The sequence below is a fragment of the Lonchura striata genome, chromosome 1, assembly GCF_050655825.1.
Source record: "Lonchura striata isolate lonStrDom1 chromosome 1, ASM5065582v1, whole genome shotgun sequence".
Lineage (NCBI taxonomy): Eukaryota > Metazoa > Chordata > Aves > Passeriformes > Estrildidae > Lonchura > Lonchura striata.
This window is the reverse complement of record NC_140703.1, coordinates 84,120,769-84,148,025: the sequence shown is the minus strand read 5'-3', so window position 1 is coordinate 84,148,025 and position 27,257 is coordinate 84,120,769. Positions and strand designations below refer to the sequence as shown.

General features: G+C 39.2%; 1 protein-coding gene and 1 long non-coding RNA gene across 10 annotated transcripts; one reads left to right on the top strand and one right to left on the bottom strand.

Annotated features, from left to right (window-relative positions):
• Window positions 1-2,511: 2,511 nt before the first annotated feature.
• LOC146768743 (uncharacterized) lies at window positions 2,512-3,944 on the top strand. Its single transcript, XR_014956075.1, has 2 exons — window positions 2,512-2,647; window positions 2,857-3,944. It is a non-coding gene; the product is annotated as an uncharacterized LOC146768743 (long non-coding RNA).
• Window positions 3,945-8,061: 4,117 nt separating this feature from the next.
• On the bottom strand, window positions 8,062-21,920 carry LOC110479346 (arylsulfatase D). Of its 9 annotated transcripts, none has more exons than XM_085582011.1 (12): window positions 21,766-21,884; window positions 19,574-19,622; window positions 19,448-19,497; window positions 18,774-18,923; window positions 16,823-16,944; window positions 15,261-15,383; window positions 11,917-12,340; window positions 11,048-11,184; window positions 9,698-9,832; window positions 9,155-9,317; window positions 8,750-8,871; window positions 8,062-8,460 (listed from the first exon to the last, which is right to left on the bottom strand). In XM_085582011.1, exons 3-12 carry the CDS (start codon window positions 19,471-19,473, stop codon window positions 8,090-8,092), a joined length of 1,773 nt encoding a protein of 590 aa, XP_085438137.1. In that variant the 5' UTR covers window positions 19,474-19,497; window positions 19,574-19,622; window positions 21,766-21,884; the 3' UTR covers window positions 8,062-8,089. The 9 variants fall into 9 exon arrangements, with proteins under 9 accessions (XP_085438137.1, XP_085438134.1, XP_085438173.1 ...); XM_085582008.1 differs by lacking the exon at window positions 21,766-21,884 and adding an exon at window positions 21,316-21,455; XM_085582047.1 differs by lacking the exon at window positions 19,448-19,497 and having other exon boundaries at window positions 21,766-21,920.
• Between the last annotated feature and the right edge of the window lie 5,337 nt (window positions 21,921-27,257).

Here is a 27,257-nt window from a genome sequence, read left to right as displayed (position 1 = left end):
CAAAGGAAGAGACAATTTTAGTTCTGTGGTGCTCACAGTCAGGGAAGGATTAAAACAAAGGGCGAGGGGAAATAATGACACAATTTTTATAGGGTTAACTTTCCTAAATGAGGGTAAAGAAAGGAATAACACAAACTTAAAGCAAATGAAGCATCAGGAAAGCTCATTCATTTGAGTCCAGGATTCTTTGGAAAAAAAAACAAACCCAGGTGGGTCAATTCAAACAACACAATTTTATTTCATCCAATCGCAAATGCATTCTGGAAGGAGCCAGACACTTGCCAACCTGAAGATAAGGGCAACAATGTAGCAATGCAATCCTGAAAATAAATTAAGCTTAAAGAAAGCAACAGACTGGGCACAATCACCAGTGTGATGTCAGAGGTAAAAGAGGCATTAAATCAATCCTTCTATCTTTTTACAAGGGAGACCTTATTGTTCTCTAGAGCTACCTGAAAGGAGGTTGAAGTGAAGTTTCCCAAATAACAAGTGACAGCACAAAGGGGAATGGCTTCAAGTTGTGCCAGTGGAGGTTTAGACAGGATATTAGGAAAAATTTCTTCAAGAAAGAATTTAAAGCATTGAAACAGGCTGTCCAGGAAAACATTATAAAGGTACAACCAGAAGTGCAGAGCATCAGTTATAAAGTCTGGTATCGCCACATAAGAGGTCGTAGGACACAAATAATCCAGCCTAAACATTTCTACAAAATGAGACCAAATCCCACAGAGGCTGAAAGAGCAGAAACTGGCCAGCAAATTTTGTGTGGACACAGTGGCATTAAACAGTTTTGATTTTCTGCAAACCTTATGCAAAACTTACTTTTCAGCAGCTGTTACTACATATGACTGCTCTACTATTTCTTTCTCTAAATCTGTCTACCATAAAAGAACCAATTTCCAAAATTCATTCCACTTGCCAGTAATGCCACAAAGTCTGCAGCTGCCTCAACAGTCACTTGAAGAGATTTAACCAAAAAAGTTTTGCCTAGTTTATTGCAGGGCTGAATCAGGTGGACTTAACTCAAAATGGATTGGTAGCAACATTCTCTAGCCAGTAGCCTTGTGCAGGCTCTGGTTTGGGCTTTGTTTTTTCAGCTTTTCTTTACAGAAAGCAAGCTTCAAGCCTTAAATTGCTAGAAAAGTAGTCCCTTCTTCCCCAACAGTAGTTTAGCATTGGGTAGTTCCCCCATCCTCTATTCCACTTGTTGAATGTATTCCTTGATTAGGATGAGTCATTCTTGATGTGTTGAAGAAAAAAAGAGATAAACTTACAGAGAATAAAAAGGAATACAAGCCTCCACTTTAAAAATATCTCCTCATTAGCAAAATATTTATTGAAGCCAGGCATATCCTATGTTTCACCATCATGCCCCAAAGCCTGGCAACACCACTGCTCACTGGGAATCCGCCAGAGTGAAAGGAACTTCTCATTCTTAAAAATGCTAAGAGAAATCCAACTCCAGCAGAAAAATTAGGAATAAATCCTTGTTAATTAGACTAAAAGACTGTATTTACACACAGCAAAAGAACTTGCCTCCTAGTTTTCTTTGTCTAACATCAGATTCTGGAAGAAATAATTTGCACACTGCTGCAAAACCAGAGCAAAGCTCCAAATTCTTTAACACTTATTTAAATATTAAAAAAGTTAATTACAATTATTACATGTATAGAAATATTTACTGATGATGCACAAGTCTCCCTCTGCTTAGCTGTTGGCTGAAAATAGGTGCTTGCTTTCCACCTTGTACAAAGGCATGCTACAGAACAGCTTAATCTCAGTAAACAGTATATTAAAATACAATTACAAATGTTAATTTCATATTACATTATGGCTCTGAAGGAAGCACATTCAGCATACCATATGCCAAATAATGTTCCACCCTGCCGACCCCTTTTCTTCCATAGCTTCTAGGTATACAGATGTTCAGAAGAGGAGAGGCAACAAGTGGGGAAAGACATAGAGAAGAAATTAAAAACTCCCAGCTGGTTTTGTGCTCAAGAAATTAAAAACTCACTGCCAGTTTCTCAGTGCTTGCAGCTGGTGAGCCAGAAACAGGTGCTGCTCATCAACCAAAATAAAAGGCATGTCCTTGCAAGAATGCCAAAAGTAGGAGATCATTAGTAGCCTGTCTTTCCCCACCCCCCCACCCCTTTCCATTCTACACTCTCACGGAACCAGCTTCAATAGTGCTCACTAGGGGGGTAAAGTTTCTATTGGCCTGGAAAATACCAATCCTTGCTCTCTTGTATCATGATATGTTACCACTTATCTTTGTGCATTTTCAATAAGTAATACTCTCATGGCAAGTTACCCCCACTTTTTAATCTATTATGGCCACCCTGCTGCACAGCAGCACCCTGCCATCAGAGCAACAGCAGTAAGGGATGGTCTGGCCCTAGGCTGCAAATTACCTCGAGCATTTTCACATTATGATTAGCAGTCCCTAGTCTAAATTATCTAATTGTGCCTTTTGGCTTCAAACTACTCACCCAGGAACACAGCACTTTCCTTCCATCCAGGACAAGAGAAATTCACAACTGCAAAATCAGAGACAGAAAGAGGGAGGAGGAATGAGATTAAAAGAGCAGCAATGAGGGCCATGGCTGCTAGAAGAAAAGTAAAAATACAGGGAAGCAAACCAGAGGTAAATCATGTTTTGTGTCTATCTCTATGAAGTAATAATAGCAATAATAATAATAACAACCTCCAAAAACTGGAGTTTGGTTTGAAACACTTAGAAGGGAAGGAAAGCACAGCTTGTTAATTATTGTACTCTGCTGATTCTCCCTATCACACACTGCTGCAACCCTGATCACACATTTTTTTTACTATTTATGACCTATTTATGGTCAGTTCCACCAGCAGGTGGAGGCTGCGAGCTTGGCAGAGGAGGATGGCACTAAGAGGCTGGAGGTCACCCCCGAGAAGAAGACAGCTCTGCAGGGCAGAGTTTGCTGCTCCAGGTCAGCTTCCCATGGAAAGTGGAGTGGAATCTGCCTTGGAAAGCTTTGCTGGCCTCAGGGTCCCAGGGCTCAGCGGCAATTGATGGCAAATTCCCCTTTTGCCAAAGATAGCACAGCTCTCTTCAAAGAGGAAAAAAGGAAGTTGTCTCCAAAAACATAGGCAAGGGTGAGGCTTTTGGGAGAGGGGGTATTTTCTGGTTTTCTGGGTTTTGTTTGTTTGTTTTGTTTTTTAATAAAACAAAACAACCCAGCCAAAAAGAAAAAATAAAAAAGAAATCCAAACAACCCAAAATTCAAACAACTCCCACAATCCTTTACTTACTCTGTGCTCACTCACTGCATGAGCTTTGTTGTCCCTTGCCTCTTCACCTCAGGCTTTTTGATCTTTGCTTCCAAGGAGGGGTTATCAAAACCCCGACAGTGTTGTATCAGAATAATTGGCAGATGTCAGTCTCAGTTAAAAAAGTGGGCAAAGGCATTTACTTCATCCTGCCTGCAGCAAGGGAGGGCTTCCCTGCCTTCCCCTGGTGACACGTGTTGAGTTAGGAAGAATTGTTCTAAAGCAGATGCTGGACCTCCAGCTGCTGTAACTGCCAAGGCAAACAGAACAGCTTGAGCAGCAGCTGAGGGAAAGCTTGTACATCTCAGGCAGTGAGACTGTCAGCTACAGCACACCGTGTGGAGAGCCACCCTGTGCATGGAAGAGCCCTGCCTAATGCAGAATGAGCCAGCCAGCTGCCTTGGGACCAAAGAAAATCCGTCACTGTATTATCACGTTGGTGAGCGCGCGCCAGGCCTGGCAGCCTGGCTAATTCCCTCTGATGTTATTATAGCTCCTCTGTGAGTTCTCTCCTGTGCCAGTACTAATGCATATGTGGTTGCACAGTCTGGCTTGCCAAGTTGCCACACTGTGTGTTTATACTGGTTTAAGAAGAAGGTATAAAGGTGTTACGCTGTAATACACTGAATAAGGGCTTTATTCAAAGAAAGGCAAGAAACAGGAGAGAAATTCTTGGTATAGACATATTCTTGCTCAAAGACCAAAATAAATATTAGTTAAAAAAACAGCAAGAAGGAGAAAACAGAATTTACTAACTAGCTCTTGATAATTACAATGGTATTCACATCATGGTTGGTGGGTGTGATGTACAGAAATCAAGGGGAGCATTAGGGTCTTAAACAGTATCAGCAAATTGTAGTGGTTACTGCAATATTTTCATGAAAAACTTCTGCCCAAAAAAAAAATTGGGAAAAGGGGCAGAAAAAATGAGAGGGCAAGGAATGAGGTTCAGGCTCCATTGTTGAGAGTAGGATGCTTGCATGCATAAGGGAGAAGATATTAACAGAAAGCTTCAGAAATATGAAGAGAAAAATTTTATTTTATTTTTCTTTTTTGAGAGACTCAGAAAAACTAGGTAGAAACAGTACAATTCAGGAGGCAGAAAAAAAATTCCTGGGTTACAAACCAAGACTCAAGGAAAGGATCCACTCTGCAAAGACTCGGTGAAGAAAGCAGGGATTTGGGTTTGGCCCTTTTACTCCAGGACAGATCTGATCACATAATTTACAGCTCTCACATCTATGGAAATTCGCTTTGTTCAGCTAGAAAGGCTCCTCCATCTTGTGTCTCTGGCCATCTGCCATAATCAGGAGCATAGTAATGTGATGTGATGCTTTTAAAGCACTCTTTGTTACCAGAATCTGTAGTTTGGCCTCCACAGAAAGAATAAAAAGAGTGAAATAAATCAACTTAAGTATCTCCTGGTTATTGACAGTTTTTCTTGATTTCTCAACTTTCATATAGATTGAACATCTATTTTAAAAAATACTTGCAAATTTGTGTTAAAAATAATTCATTAATTGTAGCAGTGACTAGTAAGAAATAAATGAACTGCCTAATAGTAGAAAGTCAACTCTGTAACTGGATCATGTTTGAATTTTGCAAGAATCCCAGTCTTCCACTGAGATTAGTAAATTCTTTTATAGCAAAAACTATTAACAAACTGTGAAGGATGCTAAAGTGTGCAAGAACAAAATAGTGAAGCCCCAGTGACAAAACAATGCAAGCAGAAGTGAAATCCTGAAAAGCAAGACAAGTAAGAGCTTGTTCTTTATATATTACTAGTAATTTACAGTAATAACTTTAATTGCTTCTTTTAGATAGGATAAAAATGCTTATTTGTAAAATACATGTGATGTTATGACACATCATATTGAAATTATGAGGCAACATTTTGTCCCTTCAGTTTCATGGTACCAACAGATGCTGTGTGATTTCTTAAAATTATAATCCCAATTTTGATGTTTCTGGGCACTGTCATTGATTACTGATATTTTGGTTTGCTCCTACAACACTATTTAACAGCATAGGCAGTCTTGTTTGAGATAGTGTTCAAGTGTAGACATTACTGATACCAACTTGCATGTCTAGGGAAAAAACTATTAATTAATCCTGACAAATTATCAGAATATTGTATCATGGTCCAGAATGGTTTACTTGAAATACTGAAAACTGTGATCTTTTTGATGATTAAGTGCTGAAGTCAAGCTGAAGCACTTGAACAATGTGTGTCCAGGAGAGTTCAAAACCAGCTTAAAAATATTGCTCTTATTCTATGTAAAAACAAACAAACAAGCAAACCACTATATACTACTTAGAGAACTATTCCTTTTCTTTTTCTTGTTCTTTACAGATCTTCTTTCAGTATAACAGACAAATATTTTATGCCCAAATGAAAAGAGATAATTATGTTTTTAATATCTTAATTTTCATGCTCAGATATTGCTTTCTACTGTGTTTGAAAACACTTTCAGTATCCAAATTTAGATCTTAGGAGTTTTATAAGATGCTCTTGAAATTGTGTCTTGAGCACTATCTACATCATCTTAGGCTATGACCAGCATTAACCAATGAGTTGAAAACTTTGCTGTGACTAAGCAGAAAAAGTCAGTCTTACCAAATTACTTGCACTGAAATAGTAGCCCATGAGTCTTGTAGGAAAAAGAAAATGAAATGTGAGCAAGCATGTGAGAAAACGGATTGGTATTTGCTAGTTAGCGTGCTTCCAAGTATGCTGTTGTCAAGGCAGCCTTTATCATTGCCTGACATCACTCCAAGTGTAATGTCCTTTCTGCCCTGACTGATTGTTGATCCCATGGCACTCTGGAGATCAGCAAGGGATGGCCACTGTGCTTTCATGTGCTGGCTCCAGGACAAATCCTAGCTCAGGTGTTTTCCAGTACCCCCTGGTCGTAATGGACATACATATCCTACATTGCTATGAAGTATTGCAGCACAAGAAAAACTAGTTTTCTCATATTCACAGATATTACACCTGTACATTTCAAAAGGTGTTGAAAAATTGAGAAGACATAAAATCCCACATACTAAACTGGTTTGAGAATGGAAGTGATATCCTGGAAGATGACTGAGAAAATTGAAAAATTCCAGTCTGATTACAGTAATTTCACCTAAAGGAAACAATTCATTTTGAATATGAAAACAGCTTTAAATCTCTCTAAGAAGTAACCAGTTAAACAGAATACACTCAAATGAGAAAAAAATCCAGATATTTCTAACAATGGAGGAAGTAGCAGCAATCAGAACATGTGAAAATTATGGATTTAGTAAATGTCCTGAATTTTTCACAGTAAGACTAAACACCTTTCTCATCAATAGCACTGATGGAGCATCTGGTTGAATTATAACATGAAATGCATGAAGTCACAGCATAAAAAAAATATTTTGCTTTTAAGCTGCAGGGCTTTGTTTACTGCAGATTTCCTGGTGACTGAATTGTGGTAAACAGAGTAAATAAAACCAAAATAAACCAAATGTTTACAGAATAAGATGAATAAGATAAACTGGTCCTAGCAAAGTAGTCAAAGAGTAGTTAAAAACAGTAAAGTAAAACAAATGGGCAAATTATGTTTTCAGGTGCCTAACTATTCTGATATGCCAGTGTAAACATGTCTGTATGAACAGATGTATTTACAACCCTACAAAGAAAAGCATTACCTGCAAGGCCACTTGATTAGGAACAACTATTTTAACACAAAGAAGGAAAGAACTGCAGAAAAAACAAAAAACAAAAAACAAAAAAAAAAAACCACAAAAGCAAAGAGATAAACCTAAGTAATTCTAGCTCTTTGGAGTGAAAATGTAACTTGTGAAGCAAAAAATACCTTAATTATCCAGATCTTTTTTTCCACTTGTTTTCATAATTACTGTTTGCTGTCTTTCAAAGGATCTTTTCTGAACATGCTACTTGTCAGCAGGAAACACTTATGAGTGAGATCTGGGCAGCAGGGTAACTTGTGCAGTCTTGTGCCCAAATCACTGAACTCTGAATCAGTGTGGCACTGCTGTGACCATCAAGGTAAAAAGGCCTTTGCCAATGCTGTTTAGGGAGCTGGAGGCAAAGGGAGCTTTTGAAAAGGACAATCCTTTCCTTTATTTCCTCTCCAAGAAGAGGCTGACTCCAACCAGAAGAGTCCCACCCTTCCCAGAGAGCTCAGACAGGCACTACCCAGCTTGTCATGTTTCCAAGCTCTACACCTTGCCTAGGCCAACAAGCTGTCTTCATCGCTGCTGCTGGAGTCACGAGCTACAAGGGAAGAAGAAATCCTCTCTGAAGAAAGATTTTTTGAGGAGCTGCAGGCAAGACTATTTTCTAATTATTTTGGAAGCAATAGTTGCAAAAATTTATTGTAGGGTCACCTTATGCGTTGCCAGGATAACAAAAGGGAGATAAGGATAACAAAATTAAGGGACACCTCAGTCCAGGAATCACTTAGAAATTCAGTGCAAAAATCCAAAGGAAAGCTTCTGAATATACATTCAGAATCATTACTTGTACAGCTCTAATCTTGGCCTGCTTCAGTGCATTTGAACTATTCATTTACTTGTCAGAAAATGCTAGGTAAAACATGGTCTTTGGATCATCTATCTTGATCCCCCCCTGAGAGTGTGCAGCTTAAAGCTACCTTTACTAATACTGTGCCATTCACTGGTACAATTATTTTATAAAGGCTCAATTTATAGAAACAAATGACCCATGGGTCAACACCCCCAAAGGAAGCACTCTTTAATACATTTTTGAGAACATAGCAGGATCTCTACTTTATAGGTCAACAAGTTTATTATCACCTTCCTTATCACACCAACAGAATGGGAATGTCCCACAGCATGGCTGCAGCCACGGCTTCCACACCACATTGGACACAGAGAGCTGCTCTGGCACTGGAGTCAGTGTCCTGCGATGCTCCTCTATGGCTCTGCCAATCTTCCTTATGACAGTGTCAAAGAGGGGCTCCGTGACAGCTGAGAGAGGTTTGGCTTCAGAAGGGTCTTGCGAGAGCTCAAACAGCAATGGAGGCTCATGATGGGTCACTCCTTCTCCAAAGCATGGGCAAAATCCTCTGTCATAACAAGCCCCTGCTCCGGGAGGACTGAAAATGGGAGTCATGAAATGAGCCTTCCAAAGAGCTCCAGCTGGCAGGAAAGAAAGAATCACAGAAAGCTGGTTATAGCAATGTTAGTTATCACAAGGAAGAGTGCGTGTTTTCCTAGAGTTCATTTCTAGATGCACTTCAGCTCTACACTTATTAGTTAATGTAGGAATTTCTCCTGGTGCTGTACAACACAGGCAATACCAGTAAGTTCTTTCCCACATTACACCCGAAGTACTTGGACAGATGGAATCCCAGAAAAATAATGTGTTAGAACAATGTGCCTGCTTGTAGACTGAACATAATTCTTTGGGAAGAAGCTGTGTACTCACTGTCCTTCTGGTGCCAGCGCACGGCGTGTAAGTGAACGCCGCAGTAATGGAACAGGAACTCGTGCTCCGAGCGTGCCACCGCTCCTCGCAGTAAAGGCAGCAGGTCCCGGCCATCGATCACCCTAGCACAAAAAACACACCACAGGGAGATGAGCTGGACAGGACTGTGCTTCCTCTGCACACCTCTTGCTGGAACTGGCAGTTTTGGACAAGAAAGGGGACTGCAGAAGAAGGCAGGGGCTGAATTTCAAAGGTAGAGAATAGGTGACTGAGCTCGTAGACATTGATGTGTCTAAAAAAGCATCAGGACTGAAAAAGAGAACATCAAACTCTTAGAATGTGTTCCAAGCTAGATTTTCCAGTGTTTTGGGAAAGAAGGAGGAATAAAGATGCTTTTGTTTGTACCTGTCCTGAGGCACTTCCCCTCCAGCCAAATGAACTACTGTAGGATAAATATCCATAAGGCTTGTAGGTTCATCAATAACTGTGCCTTCAGGTAACACTCCTGGCCATCTAAATATCCCTGGGACGCGGATTCCTCCTTCCCAGCCTCCCATAGATTTTCCACCTTTCATTAAATAAAAATTTAAAAAAAAAATAAAAGTTTAATTTAAAATGAAGATAATTTTTGCACAAATTCCATTGTATTATCATGTTACCTTGATGAGCCTTCTTTACGCTTTTGTTTTTCCTGCTAAGCTCCTGCTGAGCATTAGTGAAAGCGTGTTCAGTAGACCAGACCCCGACAATCTGAGAATTCATGTTTACAAAGGACACCTGCCCAGGTTAGAATTTACTACATTGTCACGTGCCTAAGAGCGAGACATATTTTCTTCTTGGTAATAAACCAGTGTATTCCTTGAGCGTATAATCTTACTTAAGCCTTAGGGATGTCCTAAGCTCTTTACTAGTTGATGCTGGCTTGTCACTGTCCCTGACAGCTCTTACCTTTGTATATTCCATTCCAGCCACCCAACTGTCTTTCCCCTTCTTGCCTTTCCAGCCATCCACCATGATCAGAGGCAAAGTAAACTAGTGTAGTTTCTTTCAAGCCTTCCTTGTCAATAACATCTAGAACCTGGCCTGTAAACGCAAGAATATGTGAATATTAAAAAGCAAAAATATCCCTCATACTACATAAATTTTAACCTCTGACTTGTAAATATTTACCAGTGTAATTTCTTACCTATGTAAGGTTGTTCATCGTTTAATATTTTTAAGATTGATATTTGTAGTTATGATTTCATTACCTCTAAAAGCACAGAAAATTTGACGTGTTGTAACCACTTTATTATTGGTATTATAACAGGGAGTGCAAGAGCCACAATCAAAGACAAGAAGCCTATATTGTCAAGGGCAAAAAAAAAAATACCATGTACTGTAAAAATATGGAAAGAAATTAAGATCTAAAATTTATGTCTGTATCAGTGGTGTCTATCATGAAAAATGTGGAAAAACATAAAGTTACCCTTATTTTATATTGTCTAGACCACGGTTAGGATTTGCATTACATTACTGCATGGGTATAATATGCATTAATAATGAGTGATTTTAAATTTAAAAGTAATTTTTGAGCTGTTTTTGACATCCTTAATTATATTTGCAATATGTAAATGTTTGAGAGGTTTGAAACCAAATTCTTCCTGTATGCGTACCTGACTTTTCTCTCTTTTGCAAATGTAGATACTTTTTGTCCATCATGACTAAATGATAAATAATTCTCCTTCCCCTCCAGAAAAAAAGGCCGAAAAATAACATGAATCTTATTGTGGGGGGCACACCAGATAATACTGATGGACATTTCTGTATTTATGACTGTGGCTGAAAAATATCCAGTATTCTGCTTAGTGCAGCCAACACAAATAAGTAACCTGCTGTTTTTAATCTGTAATTAATTTGCTTATTGATTTTATCACCTTTTGATGTGTCCTGCTTAGAAATGACCATAAGAGGCTGAAATGACCTGGTCTTTACTAATCATAGAAAATGAAATAATTATTACATATTTAGTAAGAAGAACAGAAGAGCTCCTTGACAGGAGCTAAGGGGACATGGTTAAAACTGGTAAACACTTGACCAAAAAAAAAGAAGAGTGAACATTTGGCCCAAGTCTGGAGAAAATAAAAAACCAACACTATAAATCAACAGTGTTCACACAAGATTGACAGATGTTCATGAAATGCTTACGATTTTTTGTACATGCTTTTAATCAGCTTCCTTGTTATATTAATTAAAACGTTTTATTTACACCTAGGTATTTGAAAATCTGAGACATTGTTATATGCTATGTTGACTTACCCACCATCCAGTCCATCTCCTCTACATTGTCTCCATATAAACCATGTCTGCTCCTCCCAAGAAACTTCTCTGTGGTGAGGAGAGGGGTGTGGGAATGTAGAAAGGAAAGAAATAGGAGGAACGGCTTGTGCTTATTTCTACAAAACAGAAATTAACATTGTGTTATTAGGGAGGAAGGTTCTCAATGCAGATCAGTTGTAGTGTAGTGTTATTTTTGTATAGATATTTCAACAGTCCCTTCAGAAACACCTTATTTTGTAAGATACTATAACCCAGTGATCAGGATCCCATATAATAATTTTGATCTATATAAAATATCCTTTTTCTACCCTGAATCATTGATAGAAAACTTCCAGATTGAAGATCCACTTTCTGCTATTGCAAAGCACCACTGTGCTACTGAAGTGAAGGCAGCAGGTTCATCCCCTGCCAGCTGTTGCCCACTTAGTCTATATGATATGGCTACATCACAACTCTGCTTCTCCTTCCCCATACACACATTTCTGACATCACCTGCTATTCCTTAAAGCTGCAATCCTGCTCTCATTGATAGGTATACATATTTCTTAAATATAGCCTAGAAATATTCAATACCACCCATGGAAGTTGGGAAGTATTATCAGCTTTAGTGAAGCTAGGAATAAGGGGCATCCTTAAGCAGTAGCATTTTTTTCATTTTTAATTACATTATATACCTATTTATATTATTTAAAATTAATAAAAATAACAATACTTATAATTCTACATAATACTGTAAAAATTAAGAAACTTAATTTTTACTAAGAAGACATGAAACAGGAAAGTGCTGTTTACAAGTTGGAAAATGCACAAGAACCAGAAAATCTGTGGTCACAGGAAGTCTACTTCACCTTTCAATAAATGAAATGGACTCTCTCAAGATAAGGGATGTAGTTCTGTCTGTCACCATTGGCTGCTCAGTAATTCCATGGTTTCTCATCATAATGCAGTTCCAGTATCGTACAAATCCATAACTTGAGAACCAGGATATGAAGAACAGGAGACTGAACCCAGCAAGGCAGGTCAGTGTTTTCCAGGGGACTGAAATCAAGCCAGTCAGTCTCCCAAGGACAGCAGTGAGTGTAATGAGGCCAATCATTTGAGTGGAAAGCCAGAGCTTCCTTCTAAAGGCTCTGTCCATCTCTGGTGTTTCTGTTGGCTGACAGTCACTTATTAGTGTAAAAGGCATCCCATAGAAATAGTCAAATCCATGTTTTAAAGGGTGATGGCAATGGTCATTGCGGGATTCACAGTTAACACCTTGATGCCACTTCCCTGAAAATAGAGGTTAATAAAATATAAAGAGATAATATTTTAAAAGAATGGACTTTTCCTTACACAAAACTTTTCTAAAAATGTTGTTGGTTGTTTTCTGCTTGTGATAACTGCATCATCCTACACAGAAATATACCAAGTATGTAGTTATATAATAGGATTGACTAAAGTAAACCTCTACAATTTATAAATTTTCAACACATTTATTGGTGCTCATATATACATTTATTGTATATATATTCATGCCCTGTAGCTTTGATCAAACATTAAAAAAAAATCATATAAAGACAACTATAAATTGAGAAAAAATCCAAACTGAGCAAAAATGCATGGCCTTCCTGGAGATCTGTCAAGTATCAAATAGAAGGAAGCTGACCTTTTGTAAGCATAGGGGGAAATAACCTTCTTTTGTTGTCCCTTTACCTTGAAAGTGCCATGCAGACTTGCTTCTGGGAGGTTTTGAAGTGCATGATGTCAGAGCTGTGTCAATACTATGTGTTGGTCCGGAATTGATAAGGGGAGATAAAGATAGAGTAGTTAAACTAGCAGCTCATCTAACTGTTTGCCAGACAAAGCACTGGATCCAGAAAAACTTGATCTCAGGATTTCTCATGAAGCTGTACATTTGTAACTTTGATGATCTAATGATCATCATATCATTATATGTGATATCTCCACATACTGATTGAAAATAAAAGAAAATGAAATACTTAATAAATATTTTTGCCATCTATTTGAATTTAATCAAATTTTAAAAAGTTAAAATCTACTTCTTTTAAATACTTAAGTCTTCATTTATCAGAAGGAACATATCTTGACCTTTTGGAACAAAATTTGTTCTTCATTATGAACATACCAACTACTTTCATGAATGGCACATCAAAACCATGCTTTTTCTTCCCATCCAGCTTATTCAAACAGCCTGGTTAGGCACTTATGTGGTGTCATAGTAAGTTGGCTCATTTGGTTCAAACACTGAGGTTTGAGAATGTCTGAATTGAGTGAACAAAATCTATCACTCATCCATCAGAGGCTTGATGGCATTTTTTGCAGATCTTGGATGTCAGAGCATAATGGACATGAAGCATTTTACTAGAAAACTAATTTGAAACTAATTATTATTGTAGAGAGAAGAACTGTGCACTTCCAGGATGATGCTATCCTCAAGAAATGGTTCAGTATACTATTAGTACTTATAATAGCAGCCAACCCTGACTGGGTTTCAATGGAATTGCAGTGCATTACAATAGGAGCAGAACAATTGCCCCAGAGGAGAAAAATAGCTGCTTCTTGGCTGTAAATATAAAGAAAGAATGGAAGTTATAGCATAGGTGGATGAATCACTTTCAGCTAGAATCTCTACTCAGTTTACCTCCTGACATATTTAGAACCAGCTGTAGAATGAAACAGATTTGTAATCAATACATAAATGCATTGGCCAAAAATACAGGTGCAGCTGAAGTATTCTTGGAATCCAGATGCAATCCAACACCTAAATCTCCAGTTGAGGTCGATAAAGGTTTCTGACATGCTAGAAAAGAATCAAATCTCCAGAAGCTAAACTAAGTGTATAATTAAGATAAATTAATCTCTGAGGGCATTACTTATACAGCATTGGTCAGAAGACAAAGAACCTTCAAAGCATTTCCCAACAAAAAATCTCATTATCGCCTCAGGGTGCAGGTTATGAATAGGATTTAACTTTGCAATTAAACTGGGTGTGCTCAGGGCAAAACAATCACAAACAATTCAAGTGAGACTACTTAGTGCTCATTCAGCTGTGGTGGCATGAGTAGATGTTAAGATTTTTTGCTTCATGACTTGAATTCTTGTGGTATTCTGTGTATCACCTATCACTGGTGCTTTCCATCATCCCCCATGGTGCAATTAACCAGGTTCTGTCAATCCAGTTAATCCAAGTGATGCTTTTGGCATCTGTGGTGTGATTTTAGCTGAGATGCCCACAGGGAAAATATCTCCCCATTTTGCTTCTGGGAGGCAAGCAGCAGGACTCTGCTGAAGGGCAATTCCCTGGGGGGAGTGGAGACAAATCTGATTGTTTTGCTAGTGATAACATGCTGAAACCAAGATGAAGCATGCACAGTCTGCTTTATGAGCTGATTTAAGCAACTAAAATAATATCACTACAAAACTAACAGGAGATGGAACTTCAGTAATGTAGAATTTGAATTGCTTGGAAGGCTTCTTTTAGTTTTGTTTGGTGTGGTTTAGATTTATTCTGTTGAATTATTACAAATCTATTTCTGCAGGAAGTTTTATTAATAAATTCAGTTGGTTTGTGCAGCTAATATCTTTATGTGCCAGATATAGATTTTGGATTTTGACAGTTTATATGCTCAGTTGAGGTAGGGCAAATAGCTGAAAAATCAGCCAGGAATGTTTGTGCTTTATCAGCCTGTGGAACTATGTGACACATCTAAGATAAATAATTATTTAGAATAAAAGTTACAACTGTACTAAAAAAATAGTGCTATAAAATATAAAGTAAAATGAAATTCAAATTGATGCTGAGGAGGGCAGTGTTTTTGGGCTGTACTGAAATCTTGGTGAACTACAGTGGCATGCTGTGACTGAAGAAAAAATAATTGTGTTGGAATAAGTATCTTATACCTGGTATAATAATATTTAGGAATTAATAACATTTTCTATTATGTATTTTAACAACCACAGCTGTGCTTGAAAGTGGGTCAATGGTAAAAATTGTCCTCCTTATCATATGCTTGTTCTTTTAAGAGAGGTACTTTTTGGGCAGTGTTTCTTTTTACACATAATTCTTAATCAGGAATTAAAAATATTACAACTGAAGTACAAACAGTTACTAACTAAAACAAATGGTTTGAGTGAGATGTGCAGGTGAAACACATTCAACAACACCTTTAGGAGAGGAGTGCCCCCATACCTATCAGTCCTGTGCTGTAGCCTTGGTGCTGCAGTATTTTGGCAAAAGTGGTTTCATTTGCAGGAAGCCCTCCTGAGCCAGCATTCCAAAAAATTACACGGTAATCATTTACCGCATCCATCCCTAAAAATGCAATAAAAACCAATCTGAGTCAGTGTAAAGGGTTGAGTACTTTTATCCAACATACTTTTTTGTTTCCTGATTTCACTGAAATGGTAGTGTTAAACACTTGCCCTAGTGCTCTTTGTTTGGGGAAATGAATCTATGACCCTGGACAAGATTAAGAAAGAGTTAAGAATCACCATAGTACCTATTCTTTTATCTTTGTATCTCATATTGAGACTTTTTTTTCCTTTAATTTAATTTGGAGTGACACATTTGTATAGGAGATTATATGTCACAGTGGCTGTATGAAATGCACTTCCTTAGTGTGAGTGTGAGGGCAGGGAGGAGCGCAAGGAGACTTCAGCCCCTGTCAGTCTCAGACTCCAGCCCACTGAGGGCTGCCAGGGAACTCAGGGCTTCCTTGCACAGTGGCCTGGCTGGTATCTGATCTCTGAGCCCTACAGAGTAGCTATCTTCTCTTCACCTGCAGGTTTACACCCTACCATTTAGTATTTTATTCTGGCATGACTCCATCATACAGCGCTATGTAAAGTTCAATCTGTCATTGTAGCACTGAACATCTCTGGCCCTGTTGTTACAGTGGGAAAGGGTCTATACAAGCCTGTGTGTGTTTTCAAACCACCAGTCTCAGTGGGAGCTGTCATAATAAAAACAGGATGACACATCAGCTTCAAAATGCCTCAGGAATGAAAGCTCCAAAGATAATTTGCAATAGAACAAGCATTTGAGGGTTGCTGTTAGAAACATGTAGAGCTATTTGCTTTTCATACCTCTTCATCTCAGGGATGCAGTTTGACAGGATAGTGTTTTTCTTCAAAAACACAATTGGGAAAAATAATATTGCTGTCAAACTGTTATCTTCTAGGACAGATTAATTTTGACAGATACGTAAAGAAGCTTTCCCATGAATGACTCGTTCTGCACCTTGACTGAAGGGAAGTGACACACATCTGCACAGGCTACTCTGCTCCCTGCAGGGCTGAGCTGCTTCTGACATCAGATAAGGGGTCATCTATGACAGAAATTAATTTAACTAGTGTTAAATTTTGTGTGTTGTTACTATTCTTCATGTTTTGTGTATAGGCTTTTTTGAATGTAAAAGTTTGCTGTTATTCCATTCTGGCTGCAATCTGTACAACAGAGCATCAAAACATAAACAAACTTGTGCATTGAGGGGTTGGGGGAGACCAAGATGCTCTGCAGAGCTGATTCTCCTCTGTTTTGCTTCACCCCAGACCTATTCACAAATACCCTACAAACACAGAAGCCACCTCAAAGGTGCATAGCCTATCTGATATCTCATGTGTCTCAGTGAGGATGGAGTGTCTGTGACACCCCTCTTTGCACACCCTCATTTCTTCTGTGCCCATTGTATGACACCGTTCTCTCCAGCAATAGAGCAATGTTTAAAGGGTGTGTGGCTCTGCAAGGCAAACCTGATCGGAGGGGATATCTGCCAGTGAGGAAAGCTGCTCTGCTGGGGGTGCAGAGTGGCGCTGCAGCGATGTGTTGGGTCAGCTTCACTCCTTCCTTTGCCAGGCGATCAATGTTGGGGGTCCTAAAAAAGCAACCGATGCCACCAGATATCATCCAGAGAGTCTTTCAAGGGAGTAAGAAATTATGTACTTATCTTTATTTTCAGAAGTTTGCTGTATTTGAAGATGGCCAGGAAATATTTTTTGTAATTTATTTAAATTTTCTCAAGTGATGTGGAAATATTTCTCTTTTTATTGCTTCCTTAAGAATCAGTTATCTGGATTCACTTCAAGACAACCCTTTTTTTTTTTTTTTTTTTTTTTTTTTTTTTTTTAATGTCCTATGAAGTCTTGCAGAAATCATAGAATTGTAGAATGGTTTGGGCTGGAAGAGACCTTAAAGATCACAAAGTTCCAGCCCCCCTGTCATGGGCAGGAACACTTTCCTCTAGATGAGGTTGCTCAGAGCCCCATCCAACCTGACTTTGAACACTTTTGAGGATGGGGCATCCACAGCTTCTCTGGACAACATGTTCCAGTGCCTCACCACCCTCACAGCAAAGACCTTTCATTCCCCCAGAGCTGCCTTTCCTACACCAGCTTCTGAAAGAGCTGTGCATCAGCCTTAGTGTATCAGTGTAATGGTAATTTAGTTGACACAGGGTGACAGTGCTTGACTACACAAGATGCTATATGATTTACAGTACCGATAAGGAAGCTAACAAGGTACTTCTCATGAAATTTGTAGCAAGGGAAAAGGACAACCAACAAAAGGCAACCAACAAAAACAAGCTTGCCTAGCATGCTAGTTACAGACAAGGCAATATCTTACATTTCAGAATACAATATCCCTCTCTTCCAATTCAAGGTTTGCCTACTTATATTTTAACTTAGATTGAGAGTCAGTTTTACAATTTTGTTTTTGTAATTATCAGTTCAATGGTGTTCACAAGAAGGCAAAACCTTCAGCAGGATTTTGAAAGATCCTGGACATTTTGTTGCTTTGTACTTGTACTGTTATGGATTCCTCCCTCAAAGACATGCTGCCAGGAAACAACATCTGCAACATTTCTTATTCTCTACAGCCTTTTGCCAGAGGCGCAGTCTGGGTCACTTGGCAAAGCCAAGGGTGTGGTTCCACCCTTCAGCACAATTGCCATCTCAGCTGATAAATACTCTCCTCAAAGGAGCCCTTGGGCTGCTTCTCAAACTGCTGTTTCAAAATCCTGCCATTCTCTGCATTGCAGAGAACCTTTTGCTAAGAGAGCCCAGATACTTGTCACTCTGCTAGTACGCCCTGAATGTAAAAAGAAAATCCATGCCTTGGGAATGATGTTGTGGAGGCCTGGCTTTGCAGACCCCTATCAGCTGCCTATGATCACCAGCTGCCTGCCAGCAACTTGCTGACTGAAGCCTTTCAGAGTAAGATTTTTCTTCAGAGTAAGATGCTTTGCTGGATGAAGGGAGGGATCATAGCAAATTTTATTTTGTTCAAACATGTTACAAGCCAGCAGGATATACTGTGGCACAATTTTCAAAGAGAAGGCAAATTCTATGTCTTTGAGGCTCAAAAGAGAAATATTTCCTGGTCACAATTACTCATTGCAGTAATTTAATTGTATTTTGAGGTGAGACTGGGAAAGATTGGTAACAGAATTAAAATGAGGTAATGAGGCCTGTGTGTTGGAAGAGGGGACAATATTTCTATCTTTGGGTATAACTGTTTCTTAAGTGTTAGGCAATTAAGGAATACACAAGAATGATTGTCATATTACCACAGTAAAACAGTGCCACACAGCAGAGCTGTCCCTAGGAATGCCCTCGAGGCTATGAGATAATGCTGGGCAGAGAGTTTCAGGTTTACATTAAATATCACACCAGCTCTGTTCACCCTTAGGGTCAGTTTCCTTACCTGATAGTATCATTCCCATAGCAACCTACATCCCCTATGCCGAGATCATCAGCCAGCAGCAGGACAAAGTTTGGCTGTGTGATGGTGGAAGGCTGTGTGAATGGTGCTTGCAGAAGCAGACCAAAAATCAGGGATGTAACCAGGGGTGACCTGAAACAGAAGAGGGAGAGGAGCCAGTGACCTGGCCATTCATCACTCCCTCTGCACATGGCCAGAGACCCTCGATGCTTGGCTGCAGACCAGACCACTCTGTCCAGACACAGAGGGTGTGCTAAGTGTTTATCATTTACCCAAACTGAGGTGATGAAGAGGAAAATGTCAGGACCATAACTTTAAAATCTCCTTTCCTGATTCTTTCCAAGCTCCCTGTGAGCAGTCTCACATGGGAATTTACATGCAGCAGATGGCACACAAGTGATTTTGCTTCATGGCTTTGGATGTTTATAGAGGGTTGTTCTGGGAAGCTGAGAATGGGATCAACTTCCTCTGACATAGTTTTTGCCTGGACTGAGATCTTTGGGTTGTGAAAAAGTTAATAACAAGAAAAACAAACAAAAATCACATTGTGAGATAAAAATTGCTACTCTTTTATAACACAGTATTACATCATGATTGAGCATCACTCACTTTAGATCTAAGTATGATACAACAGTAATTAATGATTTTTTTCTTACCAATGACATGTTAGTTGCCAAATCATTTCTGCATTTGGAGTGTTTAAATCCTGCAAAACCAAGAGTATTTTGTTATAGTTATATCTTCCTAGTAACAACTGCAATAAAAATAGATTAAAAACTTACTCAAAGCCTGTTAACATTCTGTTTTATTAACTCCGGTGCACCTCAGACCCTAAATGAAGAAGAGTAAAGACATTAATGTTATTTTTATTGCTAGCCCTTCCCTTATTAGACGGATTTTTCTTTTTGAGTAAAGAAGTTTATCTCAAAATAGCAAAATAATTCAATTTTCTCACATGAATCATCTATATAAAAATAGTTTCTGTTTATAAAGGAAAAAATAGAGCTTTAAAATCAAGTACTCAATATAATCTACATTTCTATTACCATAGATAGTAGCAGCATTGTGCTTTTTCACATAATGTGCTAAGTTTCTTTTCAGGTTTGTAAGAGGAATTTTTGGTTGCAGAAATTCTAGTCATCTTTTTCTAGCAATTGTAATTTCTTGGAAGAATTAATGACCTCTTGTTACTAAACTCTGAGAATGAAGAGGTTTTTCTGTTACCCTCTCTGGGGCTTTTCCTTTCACTGTCAGGACAATGACATAAACTATTTGCAGACTTTGAAGCAGGGTCTGAGTGAACTTCATTCTAAAGCTTTAAAATAGACTTCTTTGAAATTTATCTCACACCTGGCTCAACTGTCCAGAGCACCTCAATTTTATGAATTATGTTTATTTCATATTTATTTTTTGTTTTCCAGAAATGATGTATTAAGCAGTTTAGTTAATTCTCACGGTTCTTGCATTTTACCATCAACACTACAAGGTTCAGTGGGAAAAAATAAATTTCTGTGCTTAGAAAACTGGCATCCAAACACTTGCTTACAAGCACCAGAGCTGAGGCAGCATTGCTATCTAGAGACACTCAGTTTCCTGCATCAGTTTGTGCCTTTGCTGCATCCTAAGCAGTTATAGAAAAACTACAAGAGAACACCTCAGCCATCTCTAATATTTACATTCTCCAAAACAGTTGAAGTAAAAGGAAACTGGAAATAATCATATTTAATTTTGCAGTTGGTTGTTACACAGTAGACAGACACAGATTCAGAGCACAGCCTGGAGCTCGAGGCTGAGTTTCCCCTGAAGCTGCCTGTAAAATAGCAGGCAATACACAGAAAACAACTATTGATTTATTATGCTGACTGGTACTATCCCTGTCAAGCCATTTCCTCAGTGAAAGGTGATGGGAGTCCAGGCAGAGAAATCGCAAGCAAACATTCCCCTCTGCTTAGAGCAAAACTCCTTCCTCCTTCTCCCATTGCTAATCCCTCCCCTAAAGTAATTTAGTTTTTGTTCTTTTCTTCATCTATTTTAATAATCCTGAGAGAAATAGCTTGCATATCTTTCATATTTCATCAATTGTTTTCCTGTGTTGATTCAAATTTTGTAATCAGTCTACCTTTCTAACAAAATAGTTAAAAGATACTAAAATCTCACAAGAGGAAATATTCATTGTTTTAGACATACTCATATGCACTTTTCTTGAAAACAGTACTCATTTGTGGCATCAGTTTGCCAACACTCAGTGAAAAGTCACACAGTTAATACCACTTAATTCAGTACTGTTCAGTCAGTGAAAATTTCTTTTTAAATTTCCTATTTTTTAGACTTGATAAGGTAAAAGCGAACCCAGACTTGGAAACACATAGCCTGCAGCGCTCACTTTGTACATAGCCTTGTATGTTGTTGTAAAAGTATTTTTAAAATTTCCTTGAGATATTTTTATCTACAGAAGGGAAAAAAATCCAAACAGCCATTAACATTTTCCTGTGTATTTCCCAACAGTAAGGGAGGAATACAGTACCTGGTCAAGTTGTGCTCAAAGCAGGCAGCTGATAGACTGGTGACTTAAAATTCGATTCCGAATTTTTTCAGCATGAGGACTGCTGCTACTGCGCAGCGTTTCTGAAGGCAGTCCTGCAATGTGCTCCAGCTGCACGTCCCACAGCTCAGCACAGGAAAAGCACGTTAGGCCAGAGCCTCCAGGCAGCTGGATGTGCTGGCTTCTCATGGAGTCTCAAGCTGCACTTCCCCCTGCTGTCTGCACAGCTCTGACATTCGCACAGGGCACGCGGGTCGCGCCGGGGAATGCCACAGGCGCAGCTAAAATGCTTTGTGCCTAACCACCAGTCTCAGGGGATGGGAATGATCTCCTGCAAGTCTGAGACACTCCCGTGAAAGCCGCTATAAATAGCAGTTCCAAGGAAATCTCCCCTCACTCCCACCGAGGAAAAGAGAAAATCACTGTACTTACGGAACAGTTATTTGTTGTAGAAAAAGAAATTGAACTACTTTCTTCACTTTATGGCCACCCTGAGTGCATGCTGCAGTGAGGTGGTTTGTCTGCACATGCTGGCACAAATAGTTCTAGGGTGGGGAGGAAATGCTTGTAAGAGGCTTGAATTTTCTTTTTCAGAAAATGAGTCATTCAGCTTCACTTCTGAGTGCTGCCTGTTTCCTAGCCATCACTCAAAGGGACAAATTAGGGTTACATGGTGGCTAATGCTTACTTTCTTGTTTTTTTCTTATGTGAGTCCTCGTGTACTGTTTTGGGACAGCATGAGACATTACCCAACAGCAATCTTGCTTTACTAACAGTTTCCTGCATTTTTGCATTTTATGAGAGAAGGGAGATGTTGTGCTGAGTTGGTGGTATCAATTGCAATGCTCAGGCTGGATTGCCAGTGGAGTACCTCTGAGGCAAGTTAGAGCACCATAGGTGATCCCTTCCCTATCCCCTCCCACCACAGCATTAAGATACTGGAGTGCTTACAGCTAAGATGCACAGGAGGAGTGATGTGTCTGGGTTCACTTCTCTCAGTGCCTGCTTTCTGATCCCCACCCCCATTACAGAATCCCAATCTGTACCTCTCTAGCTCCCATTCCCCTCATTGGGCCTTTAGCACTTCAAGGATTCATGAAAGTCTACAGGATTTCTTGTTGTCTGATGCCCTCTACTGCTGCAGGTTTTCTAAAAAGAAACGCCTTCTGAGTCACTTCTGGGTTTTTCTGCCCAGGTTGCAATCAATCCCTGCAGGGCCCTGCTGACTGAGAGAGCTCCTTTTGTAGCTGGGGCCATCTCCACAGCTCTCATAGCCTTGTTGTGTTTTTTCCGGAACTTCTTGCAAATTCTATAGAGTTTGTAACAGAGAACCACAAAGTATAACTGCTATGTTATTTACTAAATTTAGAATACAGCAGAAAATTGAATGCATGTCTGCAGTTACACCACAGGAACATGCCTTTGCTGTCTTTTACACAGCCCTCTTCAAACACAGAGAGAGCCAGACCAGTTTGCTGCTCTAAGCAGCACTTGTTGAAATCTGGCTGCTGGGAGTTGACACTGGGCACACCTATGGTGTTATGAAGTAAAAGAAAGGGGGCTGTGCTTGTGGTCTAAAGATTTTCAGGGTCACAACTTGTGCCCATTTTGGTGTTTGATCTTTGGAGGAGGGACAGGTGAATGCCCTCTCACTGGTGCTACTTGAAGATGACATATTTAAAAGGTCTAGGCAAAGCTAATTCTGTTCCCAACCAATGCACTGAATTTACACTAGCCAATTTTCAGTGGAGAAATCTTTAAAAAGCCTATTTTTTTCAGAAGGTGGTAGGAATGTCAAATTTTGCAGAAGCCTTGCATACTCCTGTCTTTTCCCCTCGTTTTCTTTACTGAGTACTGGAAAGCTTTACTGTGTTTTCTTTACTGAGTACTGACACTTTAATAGTGTCACACACGCTTTGACACTATTAAAGTGCTTCAACATCTAAGAGCTGAAGTGGGGTTTTATGTAGGATATGATGATTAATGGGCTCCCTCTAGTGACTACTACCTTATATTGGCTTCAGAGAAAAGTGGTTCCATACTCCCCTTTCTAAAAGTCATTGCACAATGATGATGTGATGGTATTTCTTGGAACTCTGATGTACACTAAATCTTCAAGGCCTGGATGCCCAGGAGCAATTGCAGAGCCTTACCTGTCGTTCTGGAGCAGGCAACACCAGGAAGGAGCCTGGTTCATGTATTCCAGAACTGCTCTGACACATGAGCCAAACTGCAGGAGGTGAGGGTGAGTGGGACAGGTGCTTCAAAAGTGCTCTCCTGGCCTGAGGTGAAGCAGTAATTCAAATACCCCAAGTCCTGTCCAAGGCTCAGCTTATCTCATTGATGGTGAGTAATGCAACTAATATACCTAGAAGGTTGTATTGCAATTAATTGTCCACATGGTTTCCAACAGGAGACATAATCCGGTGCTGTTTTCCTCCTGCACCACAGAACGGGTTCATATCTCCTGCATTTCACTACCAAAAATTAACTGTTCACATCTAAGCCTGTCTTCCAGACTCTATGATCAATAGTGAAAGACAGTCACATTGAGGGCAGCCCAGCTGTCCCTAATGCTATTCTAGGATGAGATGAAACATCCTTTGAAGGTTCCAGTCCATCTTTAATGCCTGTACAGAGAGAATTTGTATGACTCCATATTCAAGCTAGATTGGAATTGGTTAAAGTGATACCAAACCCTACCATTAGTCATTCTATTAAGAGACCAAACAAATCAATACTACCATACCAAAAAAAAAAAAAAAAAAAAACAAAACAAACAAAAAACCCCCTATTTTTATTGCAACATTTCCAATTATATTCTGAAAGGTGAGTTTTTATTTTTTAACTTTAAGGAAAACCATCTGATATGAATTAAACAATCCTACTATTTGAACAATGGAGATGTGTTTAACTTCTAAAACCTGTATACTTCTTATTCTCTGAGGATTTAAGTTGTTAAAAGTGAAGTATTTAGTTATATTTTCAACTACAATGAGAAAAAGCATAACCTAAAATTCCAGAAGAGTAGAAAGTTAACATTTAGAGGAAGATATACTCTGTATTGCATTCTTGGTGTGAATTTCTCAAGACATCCAACTTCAAGGCATAAAAAGGCAATGACACATATATGTTAGCATACATTATGAGTTTAAGGAGATCCCAGAAAGCCTCATGTGAGTACTTAGAGAAACCTCACTGTTTTTTTCTGCAGAACTCATGAGGCCTCACCTCGAATTGTGTGCTCAGTTTTGGGCCCCTCACGACAAGAAAGACACTGAGGAGTTGGACCCTGTCCAGAGGAGGGCAGCAATGCTGGTGGTGGATCTGGAGCAAAGTCTGATGAGAAGCAGCTAAGGAGCTTGGGTTGTTTAGTCTGAAGAAAAAGGGGGTCAGGGAAGACCTCATTGCTCTTTACAACTACCTGACAGGAGGCTGTAGCAAGGCAAGAGGACTTGGTCTTCTCCCAGGTATCAGGCTGGGAGAGAAGTCAGAAAAAATGTTGAAAGTGCTTCATGTTGTGCCAGGGGAGGTTTAAATTAAATATTAGGAAAAGTTTCTCCTTTGCAAGAGTTGTCAAGCATTGGAGCAGGCTTCCCAGGGAAATGGTTGGGTAACCACCCCTGGAGGTATTTAAAAGATATGTAGATGTGACACTTGGGGACATGGTTTAGTGGTGGACTTGGCAGGCTGGGTTAATGGTTAGACTCAGATGATCTTAGAGGTCTCTTCCAGCCTAAATAATCATGTGATTCTCTGAGTGAGAATGTGTGGGTTCCAATATAAACAAAATAATGAAAATAGTTATGGAGAAAAGGATTTCTGGAATTTACATGAAACAGATTTTGCTGGGAAACTTTCTTCCTCTGATGTTTTAAAATCCAAAGACAAGGAGATCAGTTCTGGGAGAAACAAATACAATCTAGTTAAGAAATCATGATTCCCAGTGATAAAAAAATATGTGTCTACTACCAGATATTAGTTGTTTCTCATCTACATAGTGTAAACATTCTCTCTTAATTTCTTCTCTGTTAGCCACTGGTAGCTGTACCAGTACAAACATTTGGAGATTGAGAAATCTGTGAATTTCCTTGAAATGAACATTTTTCTGAATTTTTCCTTTGGTTGAATGAATCAATTGTAGGAAGGTTTTTTATTATAATGTTTAAAGATAAAGCAGCTCATACCAAAAGTATCTTAACCCCTCACCATCTACAACTGAGAGAGGTTCAGAATCACCACAGCTAGGACAGACACAGGTAGGCACAGCAGAGTGAGGTTCACAGCAGTCAGCAGTAAGCATTAAGCTTTCTCATCACCATTACTCTGAATTTGGGAGCTAGCAAACAGAGTTTTGGCACTTATCCGTATCATTGCTTTTGGGATTCAAGTAAGGCTAAATTTCACTTTTGCAACCTCTGCCCTCACATGCACAGCTGAATCTTTCCTTCAGCTGTGAGAGACTGTCTTTAGCTCACCCTGCAGAGCAAGAGTGATGAGAGAGAAGACCTGAGGCACACATTTGATTCAGCTCCCAGGCTCAGGACAGTGCCCTACTTCTTCAACCAGTGCAGGAACCACCAGGCTATTATCTGAAATCAGGTCAGGACACCACTTCCTTCTCTTGTGGGCCAGGTTTTGGAATGAAACGGTGTCATGCTCTGGGCTTTCATCAGTAGGAGTGACTAGTCTGTGAATGTCAAACAGGTTTTAGTTTGAGATAAGCACTGACTCCCTTCTGAGGGGAACTGAGGGCCCCATATGTCGACCAGACCCATCCCACAGTGATGGGTCAAGTCCAGCCTCTCACCCACCACCATTCCCAAGTCCTTTTCAGCCAAGCTGCTCTTGATCAGTTTATCCCCTTAAATGCCAAGTTACAAATCATGACATGAAGACTATCTTCTTTCATTTGTTTTTATATGCCATTATCTGCTTATTCTCAATTTGGATTGCTACATTGTGTGAGGTGTTAACTTGAATGTCTTTTAGTCACAGAGAAAAAAAAAGGTAATTTTCAGTATGATTCACCTCAGCCATGAATCATTTACATAAGTAAAAGTCACACTGACACAGAAATGCCTGTTTCACCCCAGGGGCTAAGGTCAAGTACCAGACAGTTATCTCAAAATATGGAGGCCTCCTCATGGCAGATGCTGATGTCTTCATTAAGTCAGAAGAACCTTTTTGTTAGTATTTAAAGAAAGTGAATATGTTCTCCTATATTCATAACCATTAAGGTAAGAAAATTGAGCAATAAGGCACTCTTAAGCCAAAACAGTGTGTAATGTTGCCATTCTGCCTGGCTCTTTTGCACAGACCAGAAGTTTTGCATCCCAAGGGATCAGTTTTAGTACAATTCCTTTGTGAAGAGAACTAATGAATATATATAAGCAATCACCATCTCCAAATAAACAAGTATTTGAGCAGACTAAAACAACATATAAGCTCTAAAGCTGTGAATTAGAGAGTAGGATCAAAGGGATGTGGTTTGAGTTATTCCCAGTTTAACAGAAAAAAGGTTTGCAGCTAAAATGAAAGGTGTATTAGAAATTAATGAAAATGTGAAGATAGCTACAGGAACTCAAGTAATGCCTTCAAAGAGGTAAGATACTTATGGCAATACAAGGATTTCTTTTTCTTCTTGCCTCTATGATATTAAATCAAGGTGAGGAAATGAATTTATAGAAAATTTCTCAAAGCATTGGCTTCTAAATAACAGAAAAAATATTCTTCTTTCCACTCTTGTTTTTCAACCTGGTTGGCAAGAAAAAACAAAAGAAAGCATTGGGTGTTCAGAGGTTGGAGAATGATCCATTCATGGTCGAAAATTGTGGATTAATAAATTATAATTTCTTATACCAGGCTGATCTTACATATACATTAAGAGTGTATAGACTCAGGTATGCAAATAGAGGGAAGAG

Excerpts from the sequence above, each read along its gene's own strand:
- LOC110479346 (XM_021546595.3), bottom strand. The coding sequence starts at position 19,473 with ATGATTTGGCAACTAACATGTCATTG. Across the intron at positions 15,384-16,822 it reads CAGATATCCCCTCCGATCAG|GGATGGATGCGGTAAATGAT; the intron begins GTTTGCCTTGCA and ends TTGCATTTTTAG. Across the intron at positions 8,461-8,749 it reads GCGCTGGCACCAGAAGGACA|CTGGAGCTCTTTGGAAGGCT; the intron begins GTGAGTACACAG and ends CTTTCCTGCCAG.